Source organism: Rutilus rutilus (assembly GCF_951802725.1).
Source record: "Rutilus rutilus genome assembly, chromosome: 18".
Lineage (NCBI taxonomy): Eukaryota > Metazoa > Chordata > Actinopteri > Cypriniformes > Leuciscidae > Rutilus > Rutilus rutilus.
Genome location: NC_140231.1, coordinates 13573653 through 13595496, shown reverse-complemented (window position 1 = coordinate 13595496; position 21844 = coordinate 13573653). Strand labels below are relative to the sequence as shown.

The following is a 21844-nucleotide window of genomic DNA, read 5'->3' as shown; positions in this document are numbered from 1 at the left end:
GTATCACCTGTACTACTGGCAATGTGATCCATGCTAAAATGTCCTTGACAAAAGATTTATATTGGAAAATAATCACGACAATTGAAATTACGGATTAATGAAGATAAACTGATAAACCGACCCCCCTAGATGAGACTTGGACCCTCCCAAAAGGGATGGAAAAAAATAGTTTGGGGGGTACTACTACTGATTTTTTTTTTTTTATAAAATATAATGTTAGCCTATCCAAAATAGTATGTATTTAAATGCAGTATTACCATCACATAGCCTACCAACAATTCAGGAAATAATCTAATGAAATACGATTTTCAAACCCTCACTCGCCATTGGGCTGTACCATTTCTCTGGTACGTTAAGAATGTGTTATTTGCTATGGTTCTTCGATATCACTTCACTAGCTGTTAAAACGTACGTACCGGGAATGGCAGCTGGTGTGCCAGCGAAAAATTAAGAGTAAGTGGCTGAATCAACTTTAATGTCTGCATATGGTTTTGACTGCCATGTATATCATCATGCGTTGTGCTTTGTGGTAAATGTTAGGAGCAGCTCGTCACTTATAGGCGTCACTTGGCCCTTTTTAGGGGGGCTCAAGCCAAGCTTGTCCCTCTTTGTGGTGATATGCGCCCTCGATGCTCACTTTTTCCGAGCCCGCACTGAAGCGAACTCCGAAGTACACTATTGCCCGACAGTCAAATTAGCATTATGTCACGAAAGTGCGGACTCAAATGAAGACCGTGAGTGTTTAGGGTGCCATTTGGAACTGTTCCAGTGTACCTGTAGAGGCACTAAACAAATAGCACTAACCGAATATTATGAAATGCATATCAAATGAGAGCATTTTTCTGCCACCACAATTTCAATATGCGTTCCTATTTGGTTTCCCTGGTTCATTTCTGTCCCTGCCCCCATGTTCTTTACACAATACAATGCAAAAAAAAGAGAGAAAGCAAGTATATAACCCTGTATATCTGTATATAAAACATGAATACAGTTGAATAACTGGTATAATAAAGTTAATATTTATATATATATATTTTTTTTTTTGTGATGAACATGATAAAATAACATGTAGGCCTAAGGCCTAGTTCTAGATAGCTAAAAATAAAAAAAGTGTGGCAATACGTTGAATAAAAAAATAAATAAAAAAATGCAGCATTCTAATAGATGCCTTTAGAAGTAATATAGCTCCTGAAAGACTTTTCTGTAATCATGCCATTTGAATGACCAGTTAAAACTGTCTTTGTCTTGTCTTTCATATTTTTAGGGACAAATTAAGTAGAGTGAGCAATTAAATCAGGTGATCTGATAGCAATTTTCTCATATGTAGACTGTTTCCAGAATTTCCACCAATATCATAAGAAAACCCAGGCCTAAATATGATCTAAAATCGAACAGGTAGATTTTTTTAATTTGGTATTTTGTTGTAAATGTGGCGATTTCATAAAAGTGAGTTTGGTTTTAAAACTGTACTTTGTCTCCATCTGCTGTTTATGTTAGGAAATTCAAGACAAAATTCATTGGAATAAGGACAGAACGACTACCGCATGTTGTCGGTTAACAATCGTCAGTGATCAATCAATGATTCGATGCTCGTTTGAGAGGTTCGTCTTGTCATTATTTGTTCATTCATTCATTTTTTCTTTCATTCATTTCTTTCTTTCTTTCACCTTCTTTTTACACTTCATGAAATCACGTCCAAATGCTTTTTGAGATTTCACAATCCTGAAAGCCCGCCCAGCTCAGCAACTTCTTGTAGCCCACTTAACGTCCTAAAGTGAAAGTTGTTAGACTATATCTCCAACTCTTCAGTCTCAGCAAGCTGTAAGTACACTTTCATTAATTCATGAACTCTGGGCAGTAAAGGACAACTCTTTGTCAGACTTATCAAGATGTGGACATAGAAATGTTGAGGATATAAATTAAATATAATATTATTTTGCTATAGGTATTTATTTTTATACTTACAGTAGAAATGAATGTATTCTTTAAATGTAATCAGTTAATCTCAGTTCATTTATTCTTATCCTGAGTATACTCAATAATGTGTATAATGTAATAGAACATGTATGGATGATACACACTCTCCTCAATACTTCTATTCTGGAGCTGAATTCAAAGTGAATTGAAAGTGCTAAATCAAAACCAGCACAAAGCACTAACTGCCAAGACCCCCTTGGAGTAGCCAAGTCTTGCGCAACAGTGACATCATATGAAGTTCTGCTCAGTTCCTAAGAACAAAACGGGGGCAAAACGGCTGCTTTCTTGTGAGCAGAGCCTGAAACATAAAAAAAAAAAAACATCATAAAAAAACAGCATCAACTACATGTAACCAAGTTAGCTTAAGAACACAAGCATTTCCTGTTCATTTTAAATAGCTTGCAGAAAACAACTTGTAACTGATTGTAACTTTCCACATTTCTAGATTAAAATGAGAGATAAAAAAATCAAGTTGTAAAGAAATCCATATTTGGTTAGCTGAGGAAAGGCAATATACCTTTAACAGTTATGATTTTATTTCTCCAGAATGTGTTGTATCTTGTAAAAACACGAAATGACAGCTATCGAGACAACGAGACGTCGCAGATCAATGGGTCTCTTTAACAATATCAAGGTAAGATTCAAAATGTAAATATCCCTAATTACATACAAATATGACTTGTAAAATAAAGGTGTCCTGTGACACAACTTGCCCCACCTTAGGAAAAGATAATATTAACCAGACCAATATGATTTAAAGGGATAGTTCACCCAAAAAAAAATATTCTGTCAGTAGTTACTCACCCTCATGTTGTTCCAAGCCCGTAAGACTTTCGTTCATCTTCGGAACACAAATTAAGATATTTTTTATGAAATCTGAGAGCTGTCTCACTCCTTCATAGGCTGCTAGGTAATTTCATCTGCCATCCCAGAAAAGTTAGTAAAGACATAGTTAAAATAGTCCAAGTGACTACAGTGGCTCAACCTTAAGTTTATCAAGTGACTAGAATACTTTTTGTGCGCAAAATTAACGACTTTATTAAACTACCCACTGACACATCTTTTGATAAACATATTTAACATATGATATTTTATTCATGAAGATAACAGCACACTCTAAAAGTGCGTTCAAATTAGCATCATTTCAGTGAAATTTGGCAGGCAAAAACGTCCGTTGTCTAATGACTATCGACGATAGTTTAGCGATGTATGAAGCACAGCTCACACTGTCAAACCAAGCAGCTTTCTGTAGGTCAGTGCGGCAAAATCGATTTAATTACTTTAGTTTCTTAGTTACTTTGATGGAAAGTAATGCCTTATCTTATGTTTGCACGTATACTTACACTTGTACACAGGGGCGGAGCTACGTGGTGGCCAGGGGGGGCCACGGCCACCACTGGTCAAGGCTCGGCCCCCCTGCCGGCCCCCCCAAACTCACGGCCCCACCCCCAGTCTGTGGAGGGGGAAAATAAATTTAATTTAAAGAAAAAAACCCTTCTGAATTTAAATAAATACTCATAAATAAATACTCGACCCCCGCCGAGTGAACAGGAGGGCGCGAGGGGCGGATTCGCTTTCTGTACGTAAGAAAGCTCATCTGCCACCAGAGCCGGGATTCGGACACGGGTCTCTGGCACGAAAAAGCTTAGATTCCACCACTGAGCCACAGGGGAAGATACATCATTTTACCGTTAGAGTGAATATAGAAGAGAGCTATATCATATTTTGTGTCGGTGTTTGTTTGTAGGTGTGCATGCTTTGTTTATAACAGACTAAAACACTCTATTTCCACCTTTCGCCGATGAGTGACGCAGATTTGAAAACTCACTCAGCAAACAAACAAAAAGACAATTATGAAAAATAAATTGAATATTGCACTTAAAATGCCATGGTTTACATAAATAAATTATCGCCTAAAAATGACAATTCATATTGTGTCTTTCTGTCATTTGCACTAAAAAATCCCCGTCTCATGTTAAGGTCCCTAACCCCTCACATAATCATGACACATCGCACTCGCACATTATCTAAGCCAGTGGTTCTCAAAGTGTGGTACCGTGTGGTACTAGGCTCTATCTAGTGGTAACGTTACGCAGAGGAAACACTGAATTTCGATCTCATCGGTGTGAGTAGAACGTGATCAACTGCTAAATTCAAACTGTACTTTTTTTCCCCAACTAACGTGATCATTATAAAGGCGATTCAATGCTTTAGCTAACAAATTTGTGAATATTTTGAATAAAAATAAATAAATAAAAGCAGATCATCAGTATGTATTGAGTGGTTGTGGTTGATTGTGGTCGTGTGACGACACGTCACCATGGAAACAAAGTGATACGATCTATAACGGTCGCCTTGAAAAGCTTACACTTGGGAGCAGCTGATTTTTTTTAACTTAACTAAGTGTGTGAAAAGGTTAAATATAAATGAATGTTAGGTGGATTATTAAATTATGAAAAGTTCAAAACTGCTATTGTGGCTTCAATCTGGCAAGAAAAGTTTGGATCAAGTGTTGATGTTAAAACTGTGTTGTTACAATGTTTAAAGTGGCTGACAACAATACATATTCTTATTATAAATAAAACTGCCTGTTTTTTTAGCTGTGCATAACTGTAGCTGAATAGTTAGGCCTACTATGCTACTGTATTTTAATATTGATAATTATGGTGGTACTTGGAGAGCCAAATATTTTCTGAGGTGGTAGTCTACTTGGTGTAAAAAGTTTGAGAACCACTGATCTAAGCACCCATCCCAATAACATGGATTATCAATAAGACATTATTAGTGTCCATAAGGAAGTTCAATCCATTGTTTATGGCCTGACGAGCCGCGGGAAAACCGCTACTCTGAGTGAGTTTTAAAATAGTAGTTTTTGACAATCAAGTGCCACCCCAAATAAAAGACTGGCCCAAGCTGCCCCCCCCCAGAAATAATGTCCTGGCTACGCCCCTGCTTGTACATTAGATGGTGCAGCTCAAGTCAAGTCAAGTCACCTTCACTTTAATAGCGCTTTTTACAATACAGATTGTTTCAAAGCAGCTTTACAGTGATAATAGGAAATTAATGCAACAAAGATTGTTTTGGCTGTACAGCAGCTCTAGAAGTAAGTCATTGTCTAGCTTAAGTAAGTTTTTGATTGATTCATTTCCATTGTAAAAATTATTTGTTATTAACTTAGGGGCCACTTACACAACACTGTTTTCAACTGAAAACAGAAAACTGTTAATTTACACGACAACGGTGTTTCCAAGCAAACCTTTCAGCTGTGCTGCCATTCAGGATCGCAGTAGAATAGGACGCAGGAGAAGAAAGTTCAACACTCAGTGTGTGTGTATATGTATATATATGTGTTATTTAACATATTTAATTATATTCTGAGTTTCACTCTTTTTATTCATTTTAGGAATACTGAAACATTTTGTGCAAGTGAAATGAGTAAATGCTATGCAAATGCTAGATGTAGCGATGGAAGGTTCTTTTTACAATGCGCTATTTTATTAGAGGCGTAGCTGAGTTAAGTTTCCTGACTTTACTAGTCTCCATAGATTTGGCCTGGACAATATTAATTTCCTTATATTCACTGCACATCCTTATATTGTTCTTTTTTTTTCTTCTTCTTATGTTTATCTCATTACCAAATGCTCTGAAATAGCTGTTCAACAATCAGAGTGATGATTATTAAATGGTTAAAAGTCTTATGAACTTGAACATACACAACTTGACTTTGCAAGGAGACAGCTTGACTTTACTTGAACACGTAAAACCAATTCAAAGATTAAAACAAAACACCTTTGCAATAAATAACGACACTAACATAGCCAAAAAACAATATTGATACTTTGCTTAGTGACTCTGTAATGTTTGTGCTGTTTTTGGATTTATTTTTATGCCAGGGCTCCAGACTGCGACCAGTTGGTCGCATTTTGCAACCATTTTTCCTGCCGGTGCGACCAAATTTTTATTTAGGTCACGCTGGCGCGACCATAACGTTGCCAAGCAGCGAATGCAAACAAAATAAAAGCGGAATGAAAATGAGCTACTCATTTATGCTTCACAGACCGTTTATTAGTTGCCCGAACTTGCCAGTCGCGGGCCGATTTCGATCACGAAACACTGTTACTAGGAGATCCAGACTCTGGAGATCCAGTGAAGAAATCCATTGAATTCACCTCAGAATTAATAACATCATCGCTGCGAGATCCAGTGAGAAACATTCCGATTCGGCGCAGAGTTCTCTGTTATAAACCAAAGATATCAGATCAAACAGCACTGACGTGGAAACATTAAAGTTAATTTCATCTACACCCTAAATTAAGCTTAGTGCTTTATTGTCAGCCACAGTGCTACCAGATATTATATGTAGAACTCTGTGGCTCCGGTGCTGCTGCCCTCAAATGTTAGTCTGGAGTCCTGTTAACTTAAAATAAAACTGGACATTGTAATATCTGTACATTAAGTCTATTTATTATTAGAGGATTTGTCAGTATTACAGTTATTTTGGGGGAAATATGAATAATTGCATTGCAAGCTGATTTAAGGTGTGCCCCTAAATTTTCTGCTTGCGCTCCTAAAATTCAGTCAGGGGCTACAGCACTCCTAGTAAAAAAAGTTAGTCTGGAGCCCTGTATGCATATTTACAGAATGCATACCAAAGGAATTTACATTTGTATCACTTTTTTTCTTTGTGTGTCAGTTTTTTGTACTGTGTCATGGGATGCTACAGCTTGCTCAGCTCCTGGTGTCTGGTTATCTGAAGGGCTCCATAACCACTATTGAGAGACGATATGGATTTTCCAGTCAGATGTCAGGACTACTAGCAGCCTTCAATGAGGCAAGGATAAAATGTTATATTTCAATGGTGCTAACACGATATCATGAATGGCCTGAAGGCAAATACCTTCTTTTCAAGTTGTTTCTGACATCTGTTAGCACCTGTTTAGCAATTATTTCATTTTTAAAGTTACAAGTTCAGGCCTTAATATGTCTTAATATGAAATGGTACTGCATCTGCAAAGACTAATATTATAACTATAATTTTTAACTATTATATCAGATCATGCAATGTAAGTTTTGTTGTTTTTAAGCAAAGGTGGGGAACACGGTTCTCATCGTGTTTGTGAGTTTCTTTGGGAGTCGCGTACATCGGCCGAGATGTATTGGAATCGGAGCAATGATCGCTAGCATGGGGGTGTTCCTTATAGCACTACCTCACTTCATTGGTGGGGCGTACGAGTACACAGGCTTTAATAGCAGTGAGTAAACATTTTTCTTTTAAATTAGCCATTTTTGTAGTTAACAACTGGATGTACTTAATAACTGATTGTATTTAACCTATTTGTATTTGTTGTACAGACACCAAAGACAACAGCTCGGGTCTTTGCCAATCACAGAAAATTTCCCCTGATGAAGAATCTAATCAGAAATGCTATACAAACAAGACTGACACTGTAGTGTATCCAATATTTCTACTGGGCCAGTTACTGCTGGGCATTGGCGGTGTCCCCATACAACCTTTTGGGATTTCCTACATTGATGATTATGCAGAAAAGAGGAGTTCACCCTTCTACCTTGGTTTGATTAAATATTGAGTTTTGTTTAATCATCAATTCCCAAAATACAGTGGTTCGTTCAAGAAATAATCCAACTTTATCTTTTTTTACAGGCATACTTTTCGCAGTTACTGTGATTGGGCCGGCATTTGGCTACTTGATGTCATCTGTCCTCCTTCGTTTCTTTGTTGATGTTGAGAAGATTTCTTCAGGTGAGTCTAATATGCCATGTCTACACTTTCATAAATGTAAAGTCAGTCACATTTACACACTTTACTGCGCTTAAACGGCATGAGATGTCATTATAATTAAATACTTTAGCAACTGTACTAAACATGTTTAGACGAGTGCCTTTTGACAAGCTATACTGATTTTAAAAAGAAAGTTTGACCTCAAGATTAAACATCTTTAGCAGTGTTGCTTGATGTATCATAGTAAGTTTGGCTTCATGTCTCTCGTATGTGGGAAATCTATGATGAATCAGCTGTTATTTCCACTTTTCAGATAAAATACTTGACATAAAAAATGATGACCCCAGATGGGTTGGAGCTTGGTGGTTGGGATTCTTGATAGCTGCCACCCTCCTTCTCCTGACTTCTTTGCCATATCTGTTTTTCCCTGAGAAGATATCCAGAGAGGTAATGTATATCACAAATCCCATCTTTGGCCTTTTTGATTCTGGAAATTATTTTGTACATTCTGATATAAAGCAGATGAATGTGAGTGTTTCTGCTGTGATTTAAGATTCTGGCTTTGTTCCTGAAGCCGACTAGGGTCTCACAGAACATGTGTATATATAAAAAGAAACTACAAACAAGGAAAGAAACTTGAGTACAAAAGGAGCTTGTCTCAGCCTGTTCTTGCCCCTCTTGCTCAACAGGCTAACCTCGCATAAAACACAAAGTGTGTGTTCAACAGTAATGTTCTTGCAGTAAATGCACTCTTTTTCTGAACTCTGTAAATGAGCATGTTCTAATATTGGAAGCAAAACCTCAAATTTTTAAATATTGATAAACAGGCTTCATAAAATCTTAAACAGGTTAAGATGGTTTGCTGGTGTAAACCAGTTTGCAGTATGTGCATTGCTACTTCATATTTCAGAGTTTTCCACTACAGTCTTGATCATATCGATTGGTATTTCAAAAACAAATTTAGATTTCAATCTCCTCAGGAAATCGAAGAAACTCCTGCAGAGCCATCAACAGAGAAAATTATGGAAGACAAGAAGCCTGGAACTGACACGATGGAAGAGGTTTCTCTCACTGAGTTCCTAAAAAGTGTGTTTGCCATTTTACCTGTCAGCGATTTTATTAGTCACAAATTAAGTACTTCCAGGTTCAAATAACAAAAATCAACCTGGGGAAATTAATTTGCGCTTGCTGGTAATGTTGTTTATTTGCATGCTGTCTGCATTGTTTTAACAGCCAGTTCAGAGATAATTCCACAGACTCACCCACAAAATCTCATCATATTCAGTATCTGGTCAAACTGGATTCTAAGTGATTAGTGAGTAAGATGCAGGTTTATGACCTACTTTAGAACACGCTAAGTGAAGCAAAGAAACTTTATGCTATGCACTTTGACCTACTTACTCAGAACCAGGTGTTAGAAGCCAAATAATGACTTAGTTGTCTCAACTACTGTAACACTTTATTTTTATGGTCCCTTTTGAACATTCTGTTGATAAGTAACTTTGCAACTACACGTCAACTAACTCTCATTAGAGCATTAGTTGACTGTCTGCTTAATATCTGCTAAATTTTTATTGTGATGGTCCCATTACAGACATTATACTGACTGTAAGTAACTTTGGAAGTACATGTCATCTTATTCTAACCCTACCAATCTACAGTACTAATACTCTACTGACACTCTAATGAGTGTAAGTAGACATGTAGGTGTAACGTTACTTATAGTCAACAGAATGTGTTAAAGAGACCATCAAGTGAAACCTCAACTAAAAATGAATCATTCAAATGTTCTGTCCCTGTAACAATTGTATATCATGACTGTATCACATTTGTTCTCAATGGGTGGGCTGCACACAAAAAATTTGTTCCATATGTTTTGTTGTTAAAAGTCCAATCAAACTCTACAAACTTTTGGAACTTGTGTAATATGTCTGAAAATAACTTTCCTGGTAATATTAATACTGTCATTTTAGTGTTTGATTTTTAATGAGAATACTGTAGGATAAATTATGCTGACTTCACTTGATGTCCAGTGTAAAATATGGGTTCTAAAACAGCCAACTCACAACCACTGACTTATCAAAATATGAAAGATCCTTGGATACTGTTTTCATGAAACCATGCTGTTTCAATAATCTACCAAAATATAATGGTCTTGTCTTCATGGATGTTCTTTTTGTGCTTTAATGTAGAAATGTTCTTCAGATTCTTTCAAATAGTTTGGTGTCTCTTATCTTTCCTCAGGCTTCCCCAAAATCATCAGGAGGACTCTGCGGAACCCAATTTATTTGTTGGTAGTGTTGGCTCAGGTGAATCTTGCTGCCATGGTTGCGGGACTTGCCACTTTCATGGGCAAATTCGTAGAGAAGCAGTTTGCACAAACTGCCTCCTTTTCTAATATTATGATGGGTAAGTTATTGAAAGAAATTAAGCACGCCTTTTTTTAAGGTGTTCACGCAAGAAAAAATAATTTGCTCCACCCAAAACCATATATCAATATGTGGTGTGTGTTTGAGGCCAGTGAAAGCATATCAAATTGTTCAAAGGTACAAATTACTCATTCAAAATCTTTACTGCTGCTAATCCACACACAATACAGTATGTCACTCTAACAAATTCTGATTCAAAGGCAAAGTCCAGGGAAATAAGCAAGGGAAGATTGAAACTTTTTGTCTGAGAGTAACATCTTTCACTATTTATTGTTCAGTGGGATTAATAATGGAATGTATTGTACCTTAGTGCAGGGTTTTTCAACCTGTACCATACCAGGGACCCACCTAAACTCTCAGTCAATCCTGAAGAGAAAAACACTGACAAATATTTCTCCCTTACGTGCATGCCACATAATAAATATATTTTAATATTTTAAAAGAAAATCTTTTATACATAAAATGTTTTATACATCCAGGTTTTTTTTTTTTTTTTCAGTTTTTTCTTTTTTCTTTCACAGGTGGCATAAATATTCCTTCAGCCATGTTAGGCATAATGGCTGGAGGGGTTATACTACGCAAGTTGGGTCTGAATGTCAGGTCCTCAGCAGCGATGTGTACGGTAGCAGTTTTAGTTAGCTTTATGTTTGCAATTCCTCTTCTCTTCATTGGCTGCCCACAAAACATTTCTGGAATCAATGTGTGAGTTGTGTTTGGTCCTTACATGCTTTAAATATTATGCATTTTTTAGTGCTATTATGCCATAACTCAATTTTGGCCAAATATGAATCTGACCCCACAGTCTGTATAAAAGAGAAATCAGAGCTATGCCTTCAGCATTCATATTATAGCTCTGTACGCTTACTATATATTGCCAACAATGGTCTATTTCTGTTTTTATTTCTCCTAAGGAAACATAGTAAATATTTATTAGACAAGGTTGATACTTTAGTAAAATGTGATAGAACCCTAGCTACGAATTAAGTAGAAAACTATTGAGCTTCCATCTACATTTTCTTATTGCATACATATATGAACAAATAGATAAGATAACTGATTAGCGGTTGCCGTGACTGAAGTCTAAGTGATTAAGCCCTGTGATTTAAATACCATGACTTCAGCATCTTTATATGTGTAAACCCTCTGACAGCTGTTTTCCATTACAAAGTTCTGCACTGCAGGCTGAAATCTGCTCTGTCACTTTTTCATACATTCCTTAATGGATTTACAGCATTCATGTGCAAATGTTAATGCTCTTCAAATGCGTAACATCCTGTTGCAAGGCACCCTGTTAAATCCATTATATTTTTGCTTTATTTTTCCCCAGATTTGACTCTAATCAGTGCAGCAATGCATGTTCCTGTTCTGAAGAAGCCTTCAATCCTGTGTGTGGCTCAAACGGAGTGGAGTTTCGCTCTCCCTGTCATGCGGGATGTAAGATAGTATCATCCAATACAAATAAAGTTTTGGTAAGTTATTTTTACTTCCATTACTGGAACTGCGTGCAAATTTCTTAATAGCACAAAAGGGGGGCTGATAGCAGGAGCTCTGAAAAAACAGTGCATGGCCTGAACTCATTTAAGGAAGTGAAATAGTTTTAGTAATAAATTACTGAACCCAATGGAGGTTTAACATGATCCCCAAAAAAGAACATTCTGTCGTCATTTATATTTACACTCATTTTGTTACAAACCTGTATGTTTTTTCTTCTTCTTTGGAACACATTATAAATGCCACTGACAAGACCACATATGTCATTATGGGAGTGAATTACAACCAAAATAAGGGTTAAGAATTAGGAGGAACTATTTAATGGTTTTAAATGTTCAAAAAGAATGATGTGTAAAACGTAGGAGTGAATTTATCTGAAGTTGATGCCATACAAGATGTTTCCTATATATTAGATAAAAAAAAACATATGTCACAAAACCATAAAAGAAAAGGTAGATTGGAACACTTTTTGCCATTTATATGAATATTATATAATTTTCATCAACCAAAATGATTGTAGCATCAGTCAGTCTGTCAGTCTGTAATCCAGTATACACACACACACAAAAAACATTCCCAGACCTACAACACTTCAAACATTTAGACAGGCCAAACCAACCAATTGCTCAATGTACCAAGACCATTACTTGTTTTAAGTGCATACCGACAACTCTGTTGGAAGTGAACGTAGAACACGCCGGAAGACTGCAGTGATGAGGATGCAGATACATTACTATAAACAACACAGTGGGGAAATAACTGTCTCAGCCTTCCGAAAACATGATCAGCAACCTCTATACAAGTTGAGTAACAGCCTCTGCCCACTGAGAAAATAGATCCACAATAAAAATAGCATGGTAGCAGCCAGAAAAAGGGACAATGTTTATAGGAATATGTGTCCAGATCATAATTGGATGGTCATTAGTCAAGTCAAGTCACCTTCATTTATATAGGCCTAGCGCTTTTAACAATATAGATTGTTTCAAAGCAGCTTTACAGTGATAATAGGAAATTAAAGTAACAGAGATTGTTTTGGCTTTAAAGCAGCTCTAGAATAAAGTTATTGTCCAGCTAAAGTTAGTTTTGATTGATTCACTTCCGTCGCAACAAACATTAGTTATTAACTTAGGGACCGCTAACATGACACCGTTCTAACAGAAAACCCTTAAGTTCTCTCTGCACAGACTTTAAAAATGTGAATCTGTGAGAACGCTGATGGCGCGCTCATGCATATTACGTGTTAAGTCTATAGGTATGCGCGTTTGAATATATATATATATGCGCAGGCGTTTAGTCCTTCTTTACAAACCAACCCTCAACAAACTACTTGTCTGCCCTTAAAATTTATAACACAGAATTTTTATCGCTTCCGCGTAGCCACGTGAACCGGAATTATCCCGACAACGTTTTATTTGTACATAGGTAAAGGGAAGGGAAGGAGGCCTTCACAGGGGAGAGACTAGTTGACACTTCAGGACTGCGTTGTCATCGTGTCCAGGCGCAGGTCCTTAATCAGATCTGGATACGGCCTGGATCCGGCGGACTGCGGTAAACCTCGGGATAAACAGAGAGACTAATATTAGCGTAGACGCCATTAGACTATTTAGGTGTTTTGCTTTTGGAAAACACAGAAGAATCCTTAAACAGTCTACCTCTGTGTCTCAAAAATATCATGTTTGTATCAAATTGTTGGACATTTTCAATCTGTAAAATGTTTACTTAAGAGTGTTAGTGGCAAAGAGTTTCATGACATATCTTTTCAAATAAAATGAAAAAGCCCAAACACTTCCTGCATACTTTCTCCTTTTAATTGCTCTCAAAACAAACAAAGTTTCCTCCTGATAACCCACAAGCCTGGATATAGGCTTTAGATAAATGTTTTACGGCAAACCTCCTTTGATAGTGTTGCTGGATTTATAGATTGAGATCTGTTTAACATCTGTGTCACATTTATAATGCAGCAGAAACAAAGCTGCTTGTTTGTTACTTTATGACTTTACTAACTAACTTTGTTCCAAAGTTCCCTGCGAATATGAAAATAACAGCAATGGTTACAATAGTTCTAAATCAATGGCATCAGTAGTAAAACTACTAAATTTCACTTTTCAGTATCTGACATTGAATCTTCTAATATCTCCCACAGAACTACACAGATTGTGGATGTGTGGCATCAACTGGTCATCCAGGCTTTGCGTCGCCAGGACCTTGTAAAAATAGTTGTACTAATCGCCTAATTCCCTTCATGATCCTGTCCTCCATCACATGCTTTGTGGCTTCACTTTCACATACTACATCCTTTATGATGATCCTCAGGTATTTCCCTTTATTTTCAGTGTAAAGCATGTAAATATGATCTGTATTGAAGTTAACATCTTGCATCACTTTATGTTGAAATATTTGCATATTTGAAAAAGAGGAGAATCTTCATTATTATTATTAAAAAAGGGTTGAAAAATAGAATTAACCTATATGCATCATGAATATCTGACAAAGACATAGTGAGAAAAGTTTTCTAAAAATCATTTTTGTTGACATATCAATGGTGTGTTACAAAAAATATAAGGACAATTACTTAAAATTATTTAAAATATGAGAATCAGATCTGACATTCCAAAATTGTTAGGTTATAGCATTGTACTGATATGTTTTATATTGTTTTATATGTATGCTTAAGTATAATATGTTTTATATTGATACTCTTCATGAAGTATTGCAATATGGTCTTAAGACAGGTGGTTTTAGGTGTAGTGAGTGATAATGTCATGTCATTTACATTTAGAAAATCAAATAAAAATACATTTATGTGAAGAACATTAATGGAATTAATGTTGCTACTTTAAAAATGAATGGCAACATACATGGTGGCACATGTTTTGTTTGAAAGGAAGAGTGACGAGGTGAACTCGCTTAACAGGTTGTAGCTTGTTGTAGTGCAATACTTGCGTAATTGCTACCTACAGGCTACAGCATACTAAAAATTTTTTATTTTATAAAGCTAGTAATGCTTTTATTGAAATTCTGTTAGAGCAATCAACTCCATTAACTGCAATTTATAAACATTCTTTCCTTTAGTGCAAGAATTATGCATGAAATCAAAATTGCAATCCACATTAACTGAAGTCTTTTTTTTTTTCCATTGCAAAAAAACCTGTAAGAATAGTGTCAGTTTCTAAAACACAGAATCTTTTCAATTAAGATGAAGTTGCAAGCACTTAATCAAAACTCTGTTTGACCTTTTAATCTCTGCAATGACTAATGTGTTTATTTATTTTGTTTTTTTAAAGGCAGATACATTGCTCATTTATCATGCACCTCTGCCCTTCAGCTATAATACGTCATAGTATCATTCTAGCATAGTGAAAAACCTGCCTGTGCAGGCCCTGCCAGCATCACGAAAAACTGCCATCAGCGTATTAACAGCCCTTACTTTCAGAAAAAGCCTCAATGGATATGTTAAAGAAGATTTCAAATAGCCCATACTCTGGCATTCATGAAATGGAAGTGACGTCATATTCATATGCAAAATGTCGTAAAATTATGTATAAACTGATGGGTTACACTTTAATTCAGTAGTCCACTTTAGACATTCTATGAACTATAAGTAACTTGCAACTACATGTCAACTTACTCTCATTAATTGGTAACTACTCTCTTTAGAGTATTAGTAGACTGTTAGGTTAGGTTTGGGAAAATTACAACAGCTCCCCCAACCTAGAACCCACTAGAGAAGTTTGAAGTAGGGAGTCAAAGGAAAGGGCAGATTATATCATACCGCCTGTCTAGAAGATTAACCTATCTGGGCCTAGGGTAAGGAACATGAGAGTTAAAGAGGTGTACAGCCATTAGGAATTATTACTGTCTTTTTGCAAAAAGGCCATTTGCCTTGTCCAGGGACTCCATCAGCCGGCACCCTGGTTTTACATCGCAGACTATTTGAGGGATTCTGTAACCACTCTAGAGGTTAGTCCCAGATGTTTTTGTTCAAACACTGTTTAGTCCCACTCAGATCTTGTGACCATATTTACTAAACAGGGCAAACTAGCGTGGGAGCGCAGTTCCAAAAAAGCACAGGTGGGACTGGAATGTTCTGCATGTGATCTACTAACGACCCACAAATTAAAGAACACAGATGCAGCCGAACTATTTCCATAATGAACAACGCAATCTACCAAGAGCAGCACAAATTAGCGTCTGGTTTAAGTCATGCTTTTTTGGGGCGATAAATAATGGCGCAAATACCAGTAAATTGAAGGAAAACTCCTACAAATGCTTATGCAATAAAGTCAGCCGCAAAAATAACCCTGCCGACGCCTTTTCAATGCAAATTTTTCACTGCATGTCTTTAGTAAATTCTGACAGTAGTTTTTTACTACAAAAAGAGGGTTAGCACTGGTGCAAGCTGTTAGTAAATCTTGGAGATCAAAGGACTCAATGACGATTAGTCTTACAATGCTAAATTGCAATCCGTATGGAGGGTTTTGTAATTCTTAGTAGAATAAATGTATGTACTAGCAAAGTTGCTTATAGTCCATGTAAATGATGTTTCATTAACAAAGTTCGGGAGGAGCTTGTTCAAATAATCTATCCAATCAACTCGTCATCAGCAATTACCACGTCTATCCGCATGGGAGGAAGCTACTACCACAGCCAGGATATTCGGGGGGAGTACTCTGAGTTCGGGCCAAATACTGAGTGTAGAGCCCTCTCCTCGGACAGCATGCCAAATACATATAACTTTTATTTTATCTGACTTATTTGTAAGTGTGAACTCGTGAATGTCCATTGGGGGACCATCAAAATAAAGTGTTGGCAGATATTAAGCAGAAAGTCTACTAATACTGACTTCTAATTATAATTATAATGACTGCAAGTTGATATGTACTGTAGTTGCAAAGTAAGTAGAATTATTAGACTATTAGTAGACTATTGAAATAAAGTGTTATTAACTGATGTGTTGACTAAATATGGTTTGTTGGCTTTTGTTCAGGACTGTGACTCCAGAAGACAAGTCTTTTGCCTTGGGAATTCAATTCATGCTGTTTAGAGTACTCGGTAAGCAAGAAAAGTCAATCATACAGAACGGACATGTCATATTTTTTGTTATGGCCAAAACCTTATAAGAGGCACTCTGAGTTTAAGTGAACAAAAGCAACAAGTAGTAATCAGAGCCTTGGTGCAGCAGTTCACAAGTGTGTTAAGCCATTGTGCTTATGAAGTTAATACAGGTTTAAGTCTGGACTGCACACACACTATCTACTATGATAACATAAAAAGTTATGTTTTTCGACATACATTTTTTATGGGCATATTCAGACCTGCCCTGTTTAGCTTAGTGTTATCTGTCTTTGTTTATATAACAAGTTTTCCCAGTATTGTGAAAGTTGCAGTGATATCTTTAAAAAAAAGTGTAACCTAATAACTCAACAGCCATTATATCATTAACTGGAAGAGGTGTGTTAAGACAGTATTTTAGTTTTTTAGTCATGAATGTGTGTGTGGTAAAGATTGTCACAGGGATTATATTTTGATTATTTATTATATACTGTTATATTAATTGCAAGTATATATTAACAATTATCTTTTATTTCCTGACAGCATTTCTCCCAGCACCAGTGTTGTATGGCAGCGCAATCGATACCGCATGCATTCGTTGGGGAAAGAAATGCAATAAGACAACATCATGTCAGTACTACGATTTAGACCTTTTCAGACACAGGTAAAATTTACAATTACACTGCTATGAAAATTTATGAGCCTGATAATATAGTTATTAGTTATATATATATATATATATATATATATATATATATATATATATATATATATATATATATATATATATTACCATACTTTAAAAAAAAAAACAGCTTTGTTGGTTTTAACTGGTTTGTGCTGGTCTATCTAGGCTCCCAGTCTGGCTGAGGCTGGACAATTGTCTATCTGCCTGTTTGTGCCCCAAACCCCTCTAATACCATTAAACTAGACCAGCCTTATTCGGTTCATATATCATCACACCAACTTAGGCTGTTTTTTTTAGCAAGGTAAACTTACAATTGTTAATACTGTTTGGTTCACAGATTCCTGGGACTCCAGATATTCTTTATATTCGGTGGCTTCGTCTGTTTCTTCCTGTCTTTTATGGTGCTTCGTAGGATAAAATCAACCCAGAAACAGAATGAGAAAATGAACAACCAGATCAAAAGTGAAAGTTCCCAAGAAATGAAAGATGCCAAACAGATGGTTAGCAACTCAACTGGACGCTGCAACACACAAATGGTCATTAGAGAGTAAAGACAGACGGTGAATACCGAAGAAATGTGGAGATTCTCAGATTCCCATAACGCAACTACTCAAACAGGCCAAGTTTCTGACAAAGGACGACACCAGACTGTGAACACACTACAAACAGCTGTCATCAATCATAATAATAATACTAGGAAACAAAGTCCACTTTAAAACACGTTATTGTTTCTGTATTATCCCTAGCAGTAAGCCTAAAATATTTTCCTTGCTTTTCCTTGAGTTTATATTGTTTGTGAGCACTCAGTTGTACTTGACACATTTTATATGCTAACAATGTGAATATCTGAGTAGTGTAATATAAACTCATTACTTAGTGTAGACAAAGAGCCAAGTATGTCTATATATAAGAAAAAATTATGTTGTTGTGTTGCTTTTTTCTTCTACTGTGATGCGTTTATACAAGCTCTTTGGTCATTTTTGAACGCTCATTAACACATTTTGTTTTTGGCACAATTTATGTAAAATGTGCTATATCTGTTTGTTTGTTTTTTTCATCTGATTTTATATATACATATTATTTGTATACTAAAACAGTCACATAATCACATGATATACCTTCACATAAATATACTGTACATGTGTTTAATCAAGTTTTTATATCATTTTTATACGTTACTAAATACTATAAGGCTGAAATTAAAATACATATTTCAAATTTCACAAATGGCTTGTGTGATGTGTTCTACACTGTAACTGAATTAAAACTGCTATATGGACATTACTTTTAGACACTTACCTCTGGCTGATTACTAAGGAAGCTTGTTACCGCCACAGAATAAAACATTTTAAAAGATAATTGCAATTCGGACTTTTTTTCTCACAATTGCGAGTTTATATCTCACAAATCTGACTTCTTTTCTCAGAATTGTGAGATATAAACCTCGCAATTGTGAGTTTATATCTCTGAAAATAAAATCTGAATTGTGAGAAAAAAATTGCAATTATTATTTTTTTTTAATTATTCTGTGGCGGAAACAAGCTTCTGTTGAGGCAAAAACAAGTAACTAACAAAATAGCATCAGGCATAAGAGACATCAGGATTCAAATTGTCCTTAAAAGATATTTATTCTTGCAAGAATGTTCCCAGTCCATCCACAGTCCAGCTGCAGGCGGAGTGAGACCCAGAGCAGAGGTTGACCAGCTACTTTATAGTGTTCTATTCAAAAGCTATCTCCTACAGCCCCCACTAAACAAAATAACAAAAGGGACCCCCCCTTGAACCCTTCACAGCACAAGGAACAAAAGGGACCCCCCTTGACCCCTCCCCAGCACGGGAATCTCCTTACCTCTGAAATCTCACACACACACACCCTGCAGCTGTATCAATATCATAAAAGAAACTCAAAATACAGCCAAAGAACGCATGGCATTCGTTTGTTAAATCGTTGAAAATAAAATACAAAGAAAAGATGAATTTTCCCACAACAATCCCAGATAGCAAAAATCGCAATGCGCAACGGACTCGGGCCTGTGTCTTTTGGGACAAAGGGCCAATACCGGCATGGATCCATTTTTTTCTCATCTGGACCAGATGCGGATTCCTTTATGGCGATTTGGCCTAAGTGTGGTCCAGCTCTGGACCAGATGCGGATTCCTTTATGGCGATTTGGCCCAAGTGTGGTCCAGCTCTGTTCTGGATCTGGTCCAGAACCATGCAGGATCAGGGCCAGCTCATTTTGTAGACAGTACAGACACACACGCATGCTCTCTCTCTCACTAAGTAGTATACATATCTATAATTTCAAGAATCTTCTCATATACATGATTAAATATCTTATGGTCTTATGCCACTGATATTTTTTTCTGTTGGGTTTTAACATGAAATTCTTAGGCAATAAAAAGTTGAAGGTACTGATTTAGATGTATAGACAATTACTGAATTGAACACTTTTTTACTCTCAAATACCATCTGTGCATCTTTTCTATTTTCACAAAAACTCAAAGTTTATACAAAACACTTAAGTCTCTACTTGCCGTTAAAGGTTGGTTCACCCAAAAATGAAAATTCTGTCAGTAATTAATTGCCCTCATGTCGTTCCAAACCTGTAAGACTTTCGGTCATCTTCTGAACACAAATTAATATATTTTTAATGAAATCTGAGAGCTTTCTGTCCCTCCATTGACAGCTACACAACTACCACTTTGATGCTTAAAAAGTTCATGAAGAGATCGTAAAACCAATCCATATAAATTGAGCGGTTTAGTCCAAAAGTTTCTGAAGAGACATGATTCCATTATATGGTGAACGAAATGAATTTAGCCTTTTATTCACATATAAACATTCATCAACTCATATGTCAGTTGTGGTAAAGAAGCTTGAGCATGTTCTCTTGACGTGCGAGAACCAATAAGGTTCATTCTCGTGTTACTCAGCACATTTGAGCTTCCGCAAGAGGTTTGTTCTCGTGCATCAAGCAGATTCGGTTGAGCTTCTGTTTATATTCACTGATCAAGGTTTATATGTGAATAAAAGCCTAAATTCAATCTGTTCATCATATAAAGCGATCGAGTCTCTTCAAAAATTGTATCAATTTTTGATAAAAATGTATTCATATAGACTAGTTTTAGGATCTATTAACTTTTCAAGCATCAAAGTAGTAGTTGTGTAGCTGTCAACAGAGGGACAGAATTCTCTCAGATTACATTAAAAGATATTCATTTGAGTTCCAAAGATGAAAGAATGTCTTACGGGTTTGGAACGACATGAGGGAGAGTAAATTATTACAGAATTGTCTTTTTTTGGGTGAACTATCCCTTTAAGTCTCTACTTGCATAATATTCACTAAGCTTAAAGGGATAATTCGGCCAAAAATGAAAATTTGCTGTTAATGTACAGCAATTAAGTCCATCCAAGATGTAGGTGACTTTTTTTTCAGTTGAACAGTAAAAAAGATTTTTAGCTGTGGTCTTTGATTTGTATAATGCAAGTCAATGGCTACAGTCAGTTTGAGAGTAAAAAAAAAAACAACAAAAAAACATAGGCAAACGATAATTAATACCTGTGGCTGCTGACGATTCATTGAGGTCTTATGAAGGGAAACAATTGGTCTGTCCAAGAAACTGAACATTATTTACAACATTATTACCTGTAATCCACAGCCTCTGCAAACAGTCCTGAAGTGCCTTCATGGCAGTCTGGAGAGCAATCTTCCTGGACCTCAAAACTTGAGAACCTTCTGTTCAGTTTCTTGGACAGACCAATTGTTTTGCTTCATAAGAACTCATTGTACACACAAGAATTTATTGTCGAGAGTCACAGGTATTGTTTTTGTTTTGCGTGTAATATGTTTTGTTTTGTTTTTTACTCTCAAAGAGAGTTTTTTACTCTCAATTATGCATTGTATGCATTATATATATGCATGCATTATATGAATCACCAAAGGACCACGGTTTCAGCTAAAAATCTTCGATTACACTTTATTTTAAGGTGTCATTGTTACAGTGTAATTATATATTTAACTACTGTGTAATATTATTTGACAACATGTACTTACTATAGGGTTAGGGTAGGATTAGGGGTTGGTTGAGGGTTAGTTGCATGTAATCATGCCTTATTTGCTGTTATTACTATGGTACAGTAAGTACATGTAAAATATGTAACAAGGACACTGTCAAATAAAGTGTTACCAAATTTTCTTTACTGTTTAACTGAAAAACAGTTACCTACATCTTGGATGGCTTGAGGGTGAGTAAATTACCAGCAAATTTGAGAAAGAAAAAAAAGTGCAATAAACATCTCCAACCTCTGACTAATAAGCTCCTGATTCCTGATTGATAGTTCTTCTATAATGTAGATCAGTTAAGGGATAAACAGGTATATCAATGATTTAAAAATAAATTTAAATTGATCAGAATCAGATATCACATCCTTTAGAAATCATTCTTATATGCTGATTTGGTGCTC

General features: G+C 36.1%; 1 protein-coding gene across 3 annotated transcripts; it reads left to right on the top strand.

Annotated features, from left to right (window-relative positions):
• The first annotated feature begins 349 nt into the window (after positions 1-349).
• slco2b1 (solute carrier organic anion transporter family, member 2B1) lies at positions 350-18604 on the top strand. 3 transcript variants are annotated; one of them, XM_084388080.1, is made up of 17 exons: positions 350-453; positions 1498-1601; positions 1712-1821; positions 2524-2611; positions 6671-6808; positions 7067-7229; positions 7330-7548; positions 7640-7738; positions 8031-8164; positions 8698-8803; positions 9962-10126; positions 10668-10848; positions 11474-11615; positions 13781-13950; positions 16625-16689; positions 17233-17353; positions 17715-18604. In XM_084388080.1, the coding sequence occupies exons 4-17, from the start codon at positions 2552-2554 to the stop codon at positions 17926-17928; spliced, it is 1977 nt and encodes a 658-aa protein (XP_084244206.1). In that variant the 5' UTR covers positions 350-453; positions 1498-1601; positions 1712-1821; positions 2524-2551; the 3' UTR covers positions 17929-18604. The 3 variants fall into 3 exon arrangements, with proteins under 3 accessions (XP_084244206.1, XP_084244207.1, XP_084244205.1); XM_084388081.1 differs by lacking the exons at positions 350-453; positions 1712-1821 and having other exon boundaries at positions 1502-1601; XM_084388079.1 differs by lacking the exon at positions 350-453 and having other exon boundaries at positions 1504-1821.
• Positions 18605-21844: the final 3240 nt, after the last annotated feature.